At 31.2% G+C, this 16,582-nt stretch overlaps 1 protein-coding gene across 1 annotated transcript; it reads right to left on the bottom strand.

The window, feature by feature from the left end:
* Positions 1-3,599: 3,599 nt before the first annotated feature.
* On the bottom strand, positions 3,600-8,460 carry LOC21406139 (novel plant SNARE 11). The gene is made up of 10 exons (XM_010112238.2): positions 7,893-8,460; positions 7,690-7,782; positions 6,508-6,601; positions 6,335-6,372; positions 6,064-6,152; positions 5,609-5,688; positions 5,332-5,388; positions 5,119-5,211; positions 4,935-5,009; positions 3,600-3,982 (listed from the first exon to the last, which is right to left on the bottom strand). Exons 1-10 carry the CDS (start codon positions 7,967-7,969, stop codon positions 3,893-3,895), a joined length of 786 nt encoding a protein of 261 aa, XP_010110540.1. The 5' UTR covers positions 7,970-8,460; the 3' UTR covers positions 3,600-3,892.
* Between the last annotated feature and the right edge of the window lie 8,122 nt (positions 8,461-16,582).

Raw genomic sequence — 16,582 nt, forward strand, 5'->3', positions numbered from 1 at the left:
GGGGATTTATGCAAAATGAAAAGAGCTTACATAAATTGTAATTTTACTATCTTGGTAAATTGCTATGCATTATTATTTACTTTTAGGGCGTGCTTTTTGTGTACAACAGCATTAAAATCAGACAGAAAGAGAGGAAACAGTTGACCTATGGTAAAACATCAGTTTTTTTTTTTTTTAAGGGCATAATCAATAAAATTGACACAAGTGAGAAAGCAACAAGATCGAGTACAAGCTTCAAGCTGGCATTGTTGTTTTCTAACCGCAAGAAAAGGAGTTGGCGTGTTGGTCCTACCATGTATTTGGCTATTATAAATGGTGCAAGACTTTCGTTTGATTTACGTTGTACCAAAAAGGCTTACCCATTATGCTTTCATGTGATTATGTGATAGAAAAAGGGGAGAGAAATTTTCAAAAAAATAAAAATAAAAATATATTGAAAAGGAGAGAGAAAGTTTCAAAAAATAAAATAAAAAGAAAATGTAGAGAGGAGGGGAAAAGGACTCGAATCACATGTTTAATTTTGATATCTTAATTATTGTCTAACCGATTAAATTGTGTCACGTCATTTAAAAAAATTAAAATATTTTTTAACTAACTTTTTAATGATTTAATGTTTAAGTCTGTTAAATGTCGTGTCATAATATGAGTGGTTAGACATTAATTGAGATGATAAAAATTGAAAAAATAATTTGAGCTGAAGGGAGTCTTTGATATTTCGTGAAGAAAGCAACTTAATAGCCACATAAGTTTCTCCGCACGCGCCCAATCTAGTTAACCAAATACCAACTTATTCAAAGTTAGCAACGATATCATCGCTATACAAAAGACTTCGAGCATTCTTGACTGGTCAGTTTTCTCTTTCATCGTCTTCATTTGAAATTTATTTTTTATATATAATATGTAATGATGTTTTTATAGAATTCATTTGAAGTTAAATATAGCATCTTATAGATTATGAATCGCAATTAGGGAGTTGGGATTTTTTTTTTTAAGTAAGATATAAAACGAAAACAACGAATATTATCAAATAGGAATATCAAACCAATTAAGTAAAAAGAAAAAAAAAAAGCACCATAAATTTGGGAAATTAAAGAAGATAACCAGAGTAACATCAATGACTTGTACTGTTTTTCTGTCACTCATTATCAGAAGAAAAATATTTTAGATTAAAAAGCTTTATTTAAGTGTATTTTAAGTTAAAGTTGTTACAAGAATTAGGAGAAAATTTGAATAATATTAACAATTTGTTCTCGACCAACAAAAATCAATGTGACTATTATTTGATTTCAAATTTTAAAATAAATTCATACCAAATAGTGACTTCAGACAAACAGTCTGTAAATGTTTTTTTGCGGGTTTCATTTTCAGATAATAAAATTATCAAAATGGTTTCCCAAACTACACATGTGCTAGTCAATATTGATGAATATTGTACTGGTGGCCGGGCCATAAACTTTTCTTTAAAAGACACTATGAAAAAAAAAATGGTGATATTTTTCTTGTAAAAATGGAGATATATATGGTTATGTATTAAAATTAGTAAGGAAACAATTATAATTTGTTTATATAAAATAGGGCACACAACTACAATATTTAAAATATTTAAGACTATTACGAAACCAAGAAATGAAGATCACATGTTGCAAGAGCTGCAAAAGTTACAGCCAATCAATTGTCGCTGCTGGATTCAAATTTATTGTCGTGCATGAAATGAGCACATTTTAGTGTTCAATGAGGTGCTCTCATTGTAGAAGTCCCAATAATCATATGCCAAGTATTAGATCACGATTTTTTTTTTTTCTAATTTGAATTTTGCTTTCACTACAAAATACTCTAACGTAACCTTATTGCATCGCCAAATATTCGAAACAATATTCAAATAGCATTCAATCCAAATAGTTATTAAGAGCTCTTTTTACTTCTTGATATTGAATTGTGGTGAGAATTTGAAGTGTTTTAAGGTCCGGTCCTTTCAAGGTGCCAGCCTTGTCAATTAGGTTTGGGAAAAGAAAATTGTTTGAATTACAAAAGATAGGTCAAACTAAAAAAATGTTGATCTTGCTCATGACGTTTTCTAACATTGATAACATGACTATTTGACGATTTGACAACGATCGTACTTTTCCTATTTCTCTCTCTCGGCTAAAACGGGGAGATCAAGGGGCCTAAAACGACAGAAAGTATAGAAAACGATGGGGAGTGAAATGAGTATGGAAAAGAAACGAAAAACAATATGATAAACTGTCATGACAAATAAAGGACACGAAATGAAAGAACCACGAGTGAAAGCCATAAGTCCATAGAAATGACTAGAAATGAAAAGGCCACACCGGAAGAATGAAAGACAAGAATGTATAAACTGAAAAACGACAAACACATTAGAACAAGCAAATACGATGAAAGAACGATAATGAAAGAGAAGCGCACAAATGAGTAAGCGGCAGCAAATGATACACACCCAATAAATAAAATTACTTTTTACACTCTTATTATTCCTCTGATTATGTTTAAAGATTATTAATTCTGAGAGACTAGGTTTGGAGGAAACGACAAAAAAAAGGGGAAAAACAACACTGAAAAAGATGGACAAGAAAATTAAAAGACACACACACAATCGAGGGGGAAAAAACGACAGGTAGAAAAAAAAAATACAAGAAATTATTAACGATAACGATACGAAGTGAAGAATCGAGATTAAGAAACGACAAGTCCAGAGAAATAACACACAAAGAAATAAAAACAATAATAAAATAACACAGAGAAAGAGCGACACCGTCGGAAATGAAAGATAAGTAGACAAGGATGGGGAAAATGACAGCAATGTGTAAATGTGAAAGAACACATCACAAACGCAATAAACGAGTCTTTAAAAAAAATGACAGCAATAGAAAGTGAGAGACAAGTACAGAGAAAACGACAACGTGTAAACAACAGGAAACATATAAACGACACACAATATAGTGAACGACAACAAAGGGAAAAAGGGACACCGAAGAAAACCACCGAGAAGGAAAAACGACAAGATTATAGAATGACAGGAAGTGAACCAACAGGACGGAAAATGAAGAGAAACGACAAACGGATAGAGAGAGAGAGAGTGTGTGACCACGAAGGAAAAACAAGACCTTACAAACGACAAGAAAAAAGCCAAAACGAGAAGATAGCAAAAGAATATATCCGCTTAAAACCACTGATTCATTGATAACGATCAATACCACTGATTCATTTATAACGATCAATATGACGTTTACTAACAATTCATTCACTGGAAAATACCAAGAAAAAAAAAGGAATGAAACAAAAATTGGTTTAACACAGTCAAGTTGGTTCATCTTTGGAGTTGGGCACAAAACAAAGTCACCTTGCTTATAAATTTTCTTTCCTGTATATATAGTCGATAAATTCTCATTTTCCATCTGCATTATATGCCTACTAAATTTTCTCAATAATAACCCCCCTCCCCCACATCCAAAAAAAAAAAACAAAGAAGTTTGTAGTGAACAAATATAGTTTCAAAACAATAAAAATGAAATAAGTGAAGATAATAATGAATGAAGCAACTGCTATTTTACAAGATGTTAAACAATACAAACCTCAAGGAGACATCATAGGTATCCCTTCCTTTAAATAAAAATACAGCATTTTAAGTCCCGGAAGAAAAAGAAAATGACCATACAGATCTCACCCAAATGAAACTAATCAGCAAGGATCAACAATAGTAAGGAGACAGGCATTTGGGAATGTCGGCCAAGTCTCTAAAGCACAAACTACCCAAGAAACAATTCCATTACCTGACCTTCATCCCTTTTATAAAACCGGGGGCTCAAAACATCATCCATACTCAGTTTTGTCTTCAACAACCACGTGAAATAGGTCATTTCCTTAATTCTTCCTAGATATGGTCCCAAAGTAGCTTTCGATTCATTGCCGGAGGGGCCAATCCAGGTATATCCCGGATGGACTTGTTGTTTGGATTCACGACCTGAATTATAATTAAAAAAAAAAAAGAATGATTAAGCATATATATGCTAACAACGAGAATATACAAAAGAATGATGCAAATTGCAAGTTACTCGTAGAGGACAAAAAGTATACACATGAAGCAGTGCAAAACCAGATTCTACCAAAAGGCATAAGAGGTGCACTATCACGGGAAAGCACACTCCCACACTCATTGTCGAAAAGGTAGCAGTCGAGCCATTTTCATTATTTTTGGTAGAATTTAACTTAGACTCTTAGAGCAATCCAAAAAAAAAAAAAAAATGCAAAAATAACGTGCATCCATATAAAAACTCAAAACAAGCTTTCCAAAAAATTTGATCATCTAGAGATGTTCTTTATTTTCTTGGTCCCAATCATGGAAGCAACGGTAGTACATTATGTGGGAACTTTCATTCCACCAATTTAAAAGAAACGAAGAATCATAATCATAATGCCTAAATCCTTGACGTTTAGATACCATTTTATAGTTTCGAAAACAAGTTTAGAAGATCAAATACAATTTACATATTTGGGAAACAATTTCACCCAAGTACCTCCACAAACACAACAATATATAAGTGACAGTCCTGATGCAGATTATGATATGTTTTATCTTTAATATTCAGTTTTGAATTCAAGATTATGTTTATTTAATTAGCATTATTTAAATTAGGTTGAAATTTTATCTTATTGATATGTTATCTCTATGAATAGGGTCAATGATGGTATTTTAAATGGATACTTAGTCGATTAGTGAATATTGAGATTTTGGATTCCCTTCTGTAGTTCTGTTGAGTTCTTGCTTCTCTAGAATTCTCTCTTTGCTCTCCCTTGGTCTCTAGTTTTCTATATATTGCTCTGGCCGGATTATATCTCCTCTCTTGGGAAGATATCAATAGGCAAAATTTAAATAGGAAAAAGAGAAGGATCAGAGATTCAAAGTGTGAAAATACCTTCACTATAATGATCGCTATGACTCCAGCGACAATTAGGAAAAGTAAGGCCATAATACACCTGTCAGTTGCAACCTAATGGGCAAATATAATAACAATAATAAGAGTCCACGATATGCAATGGCTGTGACAGACAATGTATATGATACGATAACAAAAAGGAAAGGATGTTTCAGAAATTGACCTGCCTACCAATTTCCTTCACCAGCTGAGATGCTTTCTTGATTGAGAAATGGATAGAGTCCAGCTCATTAACAATCCTACTCATTTGTTCAGTCTAAAAATGAAATGCAAGTGAAAGATCACAGTCAGTACCACATACTGATGTAAAATGTTGCAAGACCAGCGAAAGACAATGGTCAGATGAAACATGATAAATTGATATTTAGTCACATACTTGAGCCTTGAGAGCTGCTGCTGTCTCTGTTCCAACATTGATGGTGTCTTGAACAACCTGTAACACGACTAGTTCTTGTGAATAGTTGAGGCTTATTTTACATTTGAAACAGGAAAAAAAAAAATTGGTCCATGGTGTTGTTATTGCATCTTTCCTTGTCAGAGTTTGGACAGTAAAAGAAGCACCGGGAACAGGAGCAAACTTAATCCTCCATTTATTTTAGGAATATGATAGAAGATTGCAGCTGATATAAAAGTGTTCTGTTAGAAGGACAAACCTTTTTTGACCTCTCAATGGCTTGATCTGTGTCATCCATCATTCGGTGTCCATTATCCACAAGCTGTTGATTGGTCATATCTACAACATAAAAACTTTTAGGAAACAACTCAACATTGCTGAATACAGGTTCTGCAGCTAACACCACACTCATGTGTTGTATTAAATGCGGTGAAATTTTTTACAAAAATAAGAAAAGGCTCTACTTCTAAATAACATATGAACAAAACATATTGACGTTTTCCATCATTGTATACTTTACAATGAACTAAAATTTGATTTACATGTTCAATTTACAGAACAAAGGAAAAGTCTTAACCATTGAACATGACATTAATATACAAACTTATGCCCATCTTTAAGCAAGTAGTACCACCTAGCAGTTTCCAAAAATGCCAATATGACTGTAAATGATGTGAATTTGCATGTATCATGTGCATATGTATTCACACTTACTCGAGGCTAACAGGACATTTTCTTCTCCGTGTTCCTCTGCTGGCCCATCAAAAAGGTCAATTCTTTTGTTATCTAGATTTGCTGTATATCTGTAACCATAAGGCAATCATTTGACAATGGATAAATACCAGTTAGTGGACAGAAACATTTGCTAATATCTTTTCTTATTAAAAAAGTTCTATTCAAGTCGTGCATATTATAATAATGCGATCATCAGTCATGACAGAATCTTCAAAAGTTACAATTATTCAATTTAGATGGATTAACTTACTGTTTCTTTAAAGCCACATATGAATTCAACTCCTTAATCTGCATGTGAAGACAAATACTATTCAATATACTTTAACACATCAAAGAAAATCAAAGAAATCAAAAGAAAAGCCCAACAAAAAAAATAGAATGTGAGATTCCATATAAGTAATCAGTAACGAATTGACTGCAGACCATAGACTGCTTTTTCTCATTAAGCATCCTGTTGGTGTTTGGATCATTTCTACTTTCCATATCCTTGACCTCTCTGTCGAACTCCTTAATAAGCCTGAAACATAACACATAACCTTATTTTTGAAAAATATTGAAAACTTAGAGAAAAAGAGCAACAGGGAGCAGTATCCGAGACTTTATCGCATATGTCATCCTACATATGATGTGTCAAACTCTTGAAATTATTACCATCGAGAACTTTCGTCTTCAAAATATATCAATGATCAGAGCAGAAATTAAAAAAAATAAAACAATAAAGCGTAATTGCGGTGAAGGCAAAACTCTTTAAAAATTGAGGTATTTAATTTAATCCATAACTACTTGTAGGTCTAGCACGTTCACATTTCTACTGCAATCAGTAATCAACATTTACTGGTAGATTAAACAACTGAAATCTCTATTTCAATCGTATTAACTGTAGACTTCAATCACCATTCTAAGGTAGTAACGAGGGACTTATCGGTATGCTGTTCAAGCCATCTCCTCTAGAAAACAGAAGTCAAGGTTCTGCTAGAGGCATAGCAATGGGGTAAGAATTGGCTAGGGGCCTGTTTCATAAGGGCAAGCTTGGTAAGAGGAAGAAGGGGACATCAGGAAGCAGGAAGGCAGTAAAGTAAGTGGATATGGAGTACTCGAGGGACAGGCCCTGAAGCGAAAGATGGAACGAGCAGGATGCAAACCGAGCAAAGATTCCTTGTGAATCAATTTGCCATTTGATTCAAAGGGACACCAGGAGTTTTGAGATCACAAGAAAGGCATCGCTAGGCACTGGGCAAATACATAGGAATCTTGATTACAGCTGGGATGGATCTATTAGTGTATGAAATGAAAAGTCAACCCCCGAAGATCATTTCAAACATTGATAAACCCAGATCTTACATTCTAAATCATAGATATAGCTTAAGCTATAATAAACTCTTCAAATTTTCTCTGCCTATAAGCAATTAATAGATTGATTAAGCTAATTGCGGTTCTTATATCATTAACTAATCCATCATCCGATGTTATATAAGCACGAAAATGCCATAACAAAATCAAAACAGATTTATATCTATAAAATCAAAACTGTTGATAAGAGACCAAGATCAACATAAAAAGTGAACCAAAAAAAAAAAAGGGAAAGTGAATTCGACTATGAAATACCTCTTACATTCTCGCATCTTTCCCGTGAGCTCCTCCAGCTGCCTACTCTGCCTATTGGAGTCCTTAATCTTCTCCAACTTCTGAAATCCATTTCTGCAACAAATTCACATATCGAGAATCGTTAATCTTGTTATCAGAAATGTCAACCCCAATTCGAGCAGAATAAACCAAAATCAGCCTATCCAAAATGCCATAATTCTTACGATAAAGCCCGGAAAATGTCGCTGATTTGGCCGTCAATCTCCGCAAGCTCTTCGCTGATTGATGATAATGGATCCATATCTAAAACCTCGCCCTCTCAAAATCCACAATGCCTTTCAAACCAGTGGTCGAATTCAAAATCTCGGATCTTCAGAATCACCAAACCGATTTCTATGTATGAAATCACGGAGATTCCCGATCAGATACGCACAATGCAGATCGATTTCAAGCAAAATCAAATAATCATAACAACGAGAACCGAAATCGCCCTCGAAAAAATCCCAATCTTCATATCAATCATTCAGATTTTGACGCCAAATCGAACAATATAAGAAACTGTTAGAATCCGCGATCGAGATCGAAGCAATGCTGTTTTGTGGCCGCGATCAGTGATACCCAAAATCCAGAGCTTACAATGTTCCTACGATCTGGAAAAGAAAACAAAAAACAGGAACTAACTCTGTCCTCGTGATTTACATAGAATTAAGGGGTTTTTCGTGTTTTTTTGCTAAAGTTTTTTTTCCTTTTTTCGTTTTTTGGTTGGGCCGTTTTGGAGGGTAATTTGGCCTTTGGTTTAAAATTTTCGCCGATAATTTTGGCCGTTTACACTTATTATTTATTTATTTGGAGAAAAATAGAAATAAACTGATAAAAATAATGGCGAAGCTGTGGGGCCTACGAGGGGCACATCGTCTTCTGTTCTGCGTTTTGTGTAGTTTGGTTGACTCTGTTTCTGTCGTTGAGTGGCACGTGACAACTGTCATTGTTGCCAGTTTTGCGAATATTAAGGTGGTCCTTCCTCGTAACCGAACGTACGTGTATCAGTTTTAGCGGTAATTTGTAAGAAAACGCCTGCGTTTTGGCAATAAGCTATGTGAAGAAAATACGCCACACTAGTAGTACATCTTTACTAATTCGAGTTGAGATATAATTTTATATGATAACTTTTTATTATAGTAAAAAAATTAAATGTGACTGTTTCTGAGAACTTTTTACTGTAGCAAAACTCAAATTCTAAACTCGAATCAGTGAAGTGAACGGGGCCGAAATTTTTATTTATTTTATCGATTCGAATTTTTAATTCTAAATTTATACAGTTAAAAGCTCTTAAAAAATGTAACATTTAATTATTATTTTTTTACTAGAGTTAAAAATTCTCAAAAATATCATATCTTAACTCAAATTAAAAATTTAAATTTACAAAATAAACGAGACCGAAATTACTCCTCCCATGTCTTAGGTGTAGAGGTTGAGATCTACAGTCAAAGATACAGGGCCGGTGATCTATGTCGCTGTCGTGCTTGATTTCGGGCCCGTTTAGTTCGCTGATTCGAGTTTTTAATTCGAGTTGAGATGTGACTTTATGTGAGAGCTTTTTACTGTAGCAAAAAAGTTATATGTGACTGTTTCTGATAGCTTTTTATTATAGCAAAACTCAAATCGGTGAAATGAACGGGCCTTCGGTTATCCAAGGGTTTTACATAAGTAAAGTTTGAGATGAAACATCTAACAGTTCAATCTTCAAATCAGTCAATATTTTAAAAAAAAATGGCAAAAAAAAAAACAGGCAAAATAACTTTAGGATGCTAGTGCACAAGTACGTAGAATTATACAAAGGTCCCAATAAAGTATGAGGATAAGAGAAGAATGATCACATATTTTTATTGATAATAAGAGAGTATATATATACCATCAAAGCTCACATCTGCGTTTGCGTCGGGGTAGTTGGTGTAGTTGCTGGTGGCGTGGTAGCCATTAGAGCAGCGGTTGGTGGTGGTGATGATGATCGGCAAGGATTAGAAAAAGTGGCGTGAGCCTTAAGTACTCTGATACCATATGAGGATAAGAGAAGAATGATCACATATCTTTCATTGATAATAAGAGAGTACATATATACAATCAAAGTCAACTGAATATCTACATTTAAGGAAACAAAGAAAAAAAAGGAAAACGGAAATAAGAAACCCTGATTTTAGAGGATTACAACAATAAGTATTAAGTTATAAGGAATATACACAATTAATAAAGAGAATATCCTATTAGAAAGTAATATCTCAGTTTTATTTACATAACAGGGCCAATTAAAAATTTGGGTACCTCCATTTAGTTGAAAGTGTAGGAGTTTGCTTGATTGTATCTTATAGTGATCCCCGAAATTTAAGAGACGTTTGGTTCATGAATTAAAACCATGTGATTATAATTATTTTCGATTTACGTATATTTTTTGTGAGAAAAAATATTATAACGAACCACAAATCATGATTCGAATCCTCCAACTAAACAACCCCTTAATTACGGGAGGAATCCATGTTGCCATGATCCCTCATGCAATTGGGGTGCTGAAACGATGATCCAAATACCGCGATGATGTAATAAATTTATCAAAAATAAATAACACACTTGATTGAAATAAGTCGAGTTAATTCGCTCATCAAGTCGACCACTCGGCTCGACTCACTCGACCTTAATGACTTGAATAGTTGCTAAACGTTAGGTGGCTGGAAAGTTACAGCACGGCCTATTCTTTTATCCAAAAAATTTAAAAAAAAGACAACTCGAGTTCCAATTTTATTTAAATTCATGTTCTTTTAAGTTTCACCTTTATTCAACTTTATTCAAGTTACAACTTCAACTCAAGTTATAACTCAAAAACTACACTCAAGTTACACTCCAAAATAACAGATCTATAGAATTTGGCTCCATTGAACCAAATATATACTTGTATTTGCTCAATCTTTCTTTTTGAAAACTCTGAGTACATAGAGCAAATTTAGGACCCGTTTAGTTCGTTGATTCGAGTTTTTAATTCGAATTAAGATGTAACTTTATGTGAGAGCTTTTTATTGTAGTAAAAAAGTTAGATTTGACTGTTTCTAAGAGCCTTTTACTGTAACAAAACTCAAATCGGTGAAATGAACGGGGCCTTATTCTGTTTGTTTTGTTTATTCGAGTTGAAAACTTGAGTTAAAAAGTGAATTCATATGAGAGAAAATATTGTAATATAAAAAAGTTGAATTTAAATTTTTATTAAAGAAAATACTGTAACAAAAACTTGAGTTATGATTCAAAATAACGAAAGGAAAAAACTTCCTTTTGCATCATGGAACATCTAACTCAAAAAATTGAACTCCTCCACTCTACTCGTTGTCCGTGTTTGCTGACTGTCAATAGACTACGTTAGTCAACTCACAAGAAGTGGACAATCACTCTTAGAAAAGACCTAAGGCCTCGTTAGTTTACTGATTTGAGTTTTCAATTCAAGTTGAGATGTGACTTGATATGAAATCTTTTAACTGCAATAAAATTGAAATTAAACACTCGAATCAGTATAATAAACGAGACATAAGTCTAGTCGCAATAATAGGACTTTTTTTTGTCATACTCTTAATGCATGATGAAATACAAAGTCTTTGAGAAAGTAGCCAAAATAGAGTATGGTCTTGTTCGTTTTGCGGATTCGAGATGAAATGTGACATTATCTGAAAGCTTTTAACTGTAGCAGAAAAAGTTAGATATGATATTTACTGAGAACTTTTAACTGTATAAACTTAGAACTGAAAATTCGAATCGATAAAATATAAATAGCTTATGACTACATGAGTATTCACAATAAGTATCGTATACCCACCTGCTAAGAAATACTTCTAAATGACTGAAAAGAAGAGAGAGAGAAATAGAGAGAAAGCTGTAATATAAATCTAGAATTGAAAATTTGAATCGGTAAAATATAAATGGCTTATGACTACATGAGTATTCACAATAAGTATCATATACCCACCTACTAAGAAATACTTCTAAATGACTGAAAAGAAGAGATAAGAGAGAGAGAGAGAGAGAGAGAGAGTTGTTTTATGAAATGAATAATCTGAAAGTTATATTATACTTTTAGAGTCTGTTTAGTTCGCTGATTTGAGTTTTTAATTTAAATTGATATGTGATTTTATATGAGAATTTTTTTATAATAAAAAAAATTAAATGTGACTATTCTCAAAAAAATTTTATTATAATAAAATTTAAATTTTAAACTTAAATTAATAAAATAAATAGGGCTTATAGTAAGGCAATCTTCTGGACCTTTGCAGAGCTAACAATCCCATTAAGGCAAGCTTTTGAGCTACTCTTAAAAATTCCAAAGTAATTAATTTTTACCCGCATACAATCATGGCAGAAGGGGCAGCTTTAAGTTCTAGTTTCTGCAGGAGCAATAATACACTGCAAAAGAAAATTACCAAATCCTAAGAGCCATTAATTTTCCCATCAAAACTGACTTTACTAATGTTCATTCGCCAAATATATTGGTCGCCACTAATTTAGCAGAAAAAAATGGTGGTTGTATTTGAAATTGATTTTAAAATGATTTTATTTTTAATAAAAAGTAAAAATAAGATTGTTTTAAGAATTATTTTGAGACCGATTTTAAAATTTTGTGTGGTTGATTTTTAAGAGATTATTTTAAATATAATTAAAAAATGAAATCATATTTATTAATTAATATATTATAATATTATTGATAAGTACTAAAAAATAAAAATAGAACAATGAAAATAACTTTCAACTATTTTTTAATTCTTTTATAAAAACCGTTCTAACTGTTTTTATTTTTGTTTTCGTTTTCAAAACATTTGCTAAATAAACGTCGTTTCGTTTTCATTTTCATTTTTTATCTCGAAATATGTAAAAACCGTTTTTAAAAACGATTCTAAAAACGCACATTGTATTTTCTCACAAAATAGATGGCATAAGCCATGAACCTCATTAACGGATCCCATAAAATAATAATAATAATTATTATTATTATTATAAAAAGGGTGCATTTATAGTGGAGAATGTTATTTTTCTCTACTAATAAGAATTGTGTTTAGCTTTTAGATTAGTTTTTTAACAGTTTGATTTACAGTTTGATTTACAGTATGAATAGTTTTATATCACAAGCTATAAATTTCTAATGTAGACATGTACAAATTTAACCGTTAAAAAATTAATTTAACAAGTAAAAATCATATGAAATAAAAGCCTCTCTCTATCGTAAAAGTTCTCTAAAAAACCATATATTTAACCACCATTATAGAAGAAAAATGTTTTCTTTAACCTATTACTCGTTATATTATATATATAATCCCATAAAAGGAAACACTATGGAATTTTCTCTTAAAAAGAGAAGTGGAGTAATACCTAATCACTAGTCATTATTTCCTTATTGAAAGTAATTGAAAAAAGTTTCATTCCTCTGTATATGTAAATAGACACTGGCTGCTCGCCTAGTCCGTACGTGGCAGAAGACTATTTTGGGAAAACGCAAGCAGAACAACGAAGACACTGTTAATTTAATTGATTTGAGTTTAAAATTTAAATTTTATTACGATTAAAATTTTTTAAAAATAATCACATTTAATTTTTTTATTATAATAAAAAACTCACAAATAAAATAACATTTTAATTTAAATTAACGAATTAAACACGCATAAAATGAAAAACCGGCCTTTATTGTCTTTCTCAGCAAGACTATGGATACATTTTACTTATTTTTCTTTTTTCTTTTTCTTTTTTTGGATGTGAGCCTGGATTTTTTTTTATTTTTCAAATTTGATTTTTCAGCATATATTTTTTCAAATTTGTTTCATACATGCCCCTTTCCATCAACAAAAATTCCAAATGTAGCTCCGCTAAATCCAATAACAATACCTATATATGTGTGTGTATATTTTACTTTTTGGTTTTTTCTGATAGTTCTTTTTGGGTTTTCATATTAGACTTTACACTTTTAGCTAATTGTATTATTTTTTTTTTCTCTAATTTACACTTATTAAAACATTTTTTCCCAAGTTTGTCCCGTATTAAATATTTTCTCAAATTTGTGCCTAATTAAATCACTGTTTTCAAGCAGCTCTCTCAAAAACTATTTTTTCATAAACATTTTTTTTCTCTAATTTGCAATTATTAAAACTACTTAAAAAAAAAATGCTTCTATGTCATCAAAATAACACAGTACAACCAATGTGCTGAATAATTTCTCTTAGTTCAGGGTTCATTAATCCTATCAACTATACAAAATCTTTCAAAATGCTCATCTGTCTATAAATAGTATTAATGATGTGATAGTCCACAGCTATTTTATTCGTTTTATTATGCATGAATATTCACGTTATAATTTCACAATGCACAATATAAAAATATTTTCACAGCTATAAATTTTTTATTAAATGATCAAAATAACAATCAAGTCGGTAGAGAAAAATTAACGTACAGTATTAGTGCGAAGTCTTATTGCAAAAAGATCCAATATTTTAACTATAATATTCGCCAAAAAGAAAACTTTTTTTTTTTTCAAATTTAAATGCTATTGACTTCATTTAAAATGTATGTAAATTTAAACTGCCCGAAGGAAAAACAACGCCCCCACACCCGACCCCCGCTCTAAATTTATAATATGACTAATTTAATAAATATCATACTTTTAAAAACTAATTATTTTTTTTTGAGAATTTTAACAAATAAATATTGTTTCTATATTCTTATGGACGTAAATATTGAAGTTAAACGTATATACACATGATAATTGATACGTTTTTTTTTTTATGAGAGTATACACACATGATACAAAATACCTATAGATACCCATCTTTTCCCAAAATGTGCATGCTGAAATTTTTTTAATATATTTTCGACAAATATAACTAAATTATACATGTCCTCTAAGTATAAATTTGATTTATTTGTCAGAGAATACTAATAACAAAGCATGAATATTACAAAGGATAAAAGGAACAGAGCATTGAAGAGGCTGCCACAGGTAGAGGACCAAGAAAATAAGAAAATAAAAAAAAGACAAAAAAAAAAAAGAAGAGGAAAGCGAATTACATGGTCAAGGGCAAAAAAAAAAAGAGAATTATAAGGGATTGCAATGTGCTAAAGGAGATATATATATATATATATATATATAAAAGAAAACAAACAGTTACTATAAATGGATATTTACCAAATATCGCGGAATTTCCCAGACCAGTAATACCGCGGAATTTCCTTACACAGAATGGTTACAGAGCAATAAATGGCCAATACTTTATTTATTTCCTTTTTCTATCTTTCTCTCTGTCTTTTTTTGTTCTTTTTATTTCATCATTTTCTGTAATTGCAGAAGATATGGATATGGATGGATTTGGTACTTTTGTTTTGCAATATTATATAGTATATACTACTCGACAAAAGTTATGTTACTTGTGTAACTCATGTTCACAAAACTTTTCATCATTTTGGACGACAAATTAATTAAACAAAACTACGACTTTTAATGTCAAAATTAAAAAATGTTCAAGGTTCAATTTGCCTTAATGGAAAGGATAAACTTTAAGGCTATGTTTGGAGTTAGTTTTGTTTTTATTTTTTATGTTTTTTTTAAAAAAAAATAAAAATATGAGAGAAACGACGTTTAGCATAATTAAAGACAAAAAAATAGAAATGAAAACGATTTTTTAGTTTAATGTAAAATGAGAGAAAAATAAAAAATGACTTTTAGTTGTTTTTCATTTTTTGTTTCCGTTTTCTCATCTCTTGAGCACAGAGAGAAATAGAGACATTAATGAATTTTTTTATACTGAAAATAATCTCTTAATAAAACTATTAAATACATTTTTAAAAATGATTTCTGTCTGAAATTAAAAAAAATTATTTTAAAATGAATTCCAAACGCACCTTAACTTTCTTCTTAACATTCTTCTTTTCTCATTTTTCTCTTCATTTTTTTTATTAGAAAATAATTTGGGGATAGATTCCCAAACGTTTCTTTACACCCAAGGAAAGCTAGTTTCGACATTCTAGGCAACATTATATTCAAGAGTCGTTGTTGTTGTTACTTATTTATTTATTTATTTTGAGTAATTGTTTGGAAACACACATCCAAACCTAAAAAAAAAAAAAAAAATTGTATTACTTTTACCTGTTTTCTGATGGATTTGATTCTGCAAGTAAATTAACGATAACTTATGCCTAGTAGCTCTATTGCTTAGAAGAATTTATCCTATTTTGATCCAAAACTTTTAAAACATCTCATATGAGTCTTTATTCTATGAAGTTATCTTAAATTAATCCTTCTTCCTGTTCGATCTTTAAATGCTCGATGGAAAAAGTCAATTAAGTACCATGTATTGTTTTTTGTGAGTTATTTTGTAATTTTACATATTAAGACCCAACAATTATGAAGGTAGGCATTCCCATTTCTATTGAGATTTTAGCAATCGAATGAACGAAAAAATTAAAAAGGTAGGCATGCCCATTTCAGTGAACATTGTTCTGAGTAACTTGTTCTATACTTTGATTTAGTATTCCCCATAACTTTTATAGTGGTATGGTCTCGTTCTTTTCGCTTATTCGAGTTTTGTTACAGTAAAAAGCTATAAAAACAGTCACATTTAACTTTTTTGTTACAGTAAAAAATTCTCACACAACATCAGAGCTCAATTCGAATTAAAAACTCGAATTAACGAACAGCTATATGGTTGATAATTTGAATGAAAATTGGACTATTAATTTCCTTTAGAAGTGTTGTAGATTAAAAGTAAGCTGGGATACTAGGAACGGCAATGTAGTACTTATTTATTTTATTTCTTTCTAATTGGTAAGAGGAACGAAAAAGAAAAAAAGAATGAGAAGAAAAATATTAAAGTTAGAAAATGAAAAAATGAGTGAGCTTTTTTCT

Source organism: Morus notabilis, unplaced genomic scaffold, assembly GCF_000414095.1.
Source record: "Morus notabilis unplaced genomic scaffold, ASM41409v2 Scaffold135, whole genome shotgun sequence".
Taxonomy (NCBI): domain Eukaryota; kingdom Viridiplantae; phylum Streptophyta; class Magnoliopsida; order Rosales; family Moraceae; genus Morus; species Morus notabilis.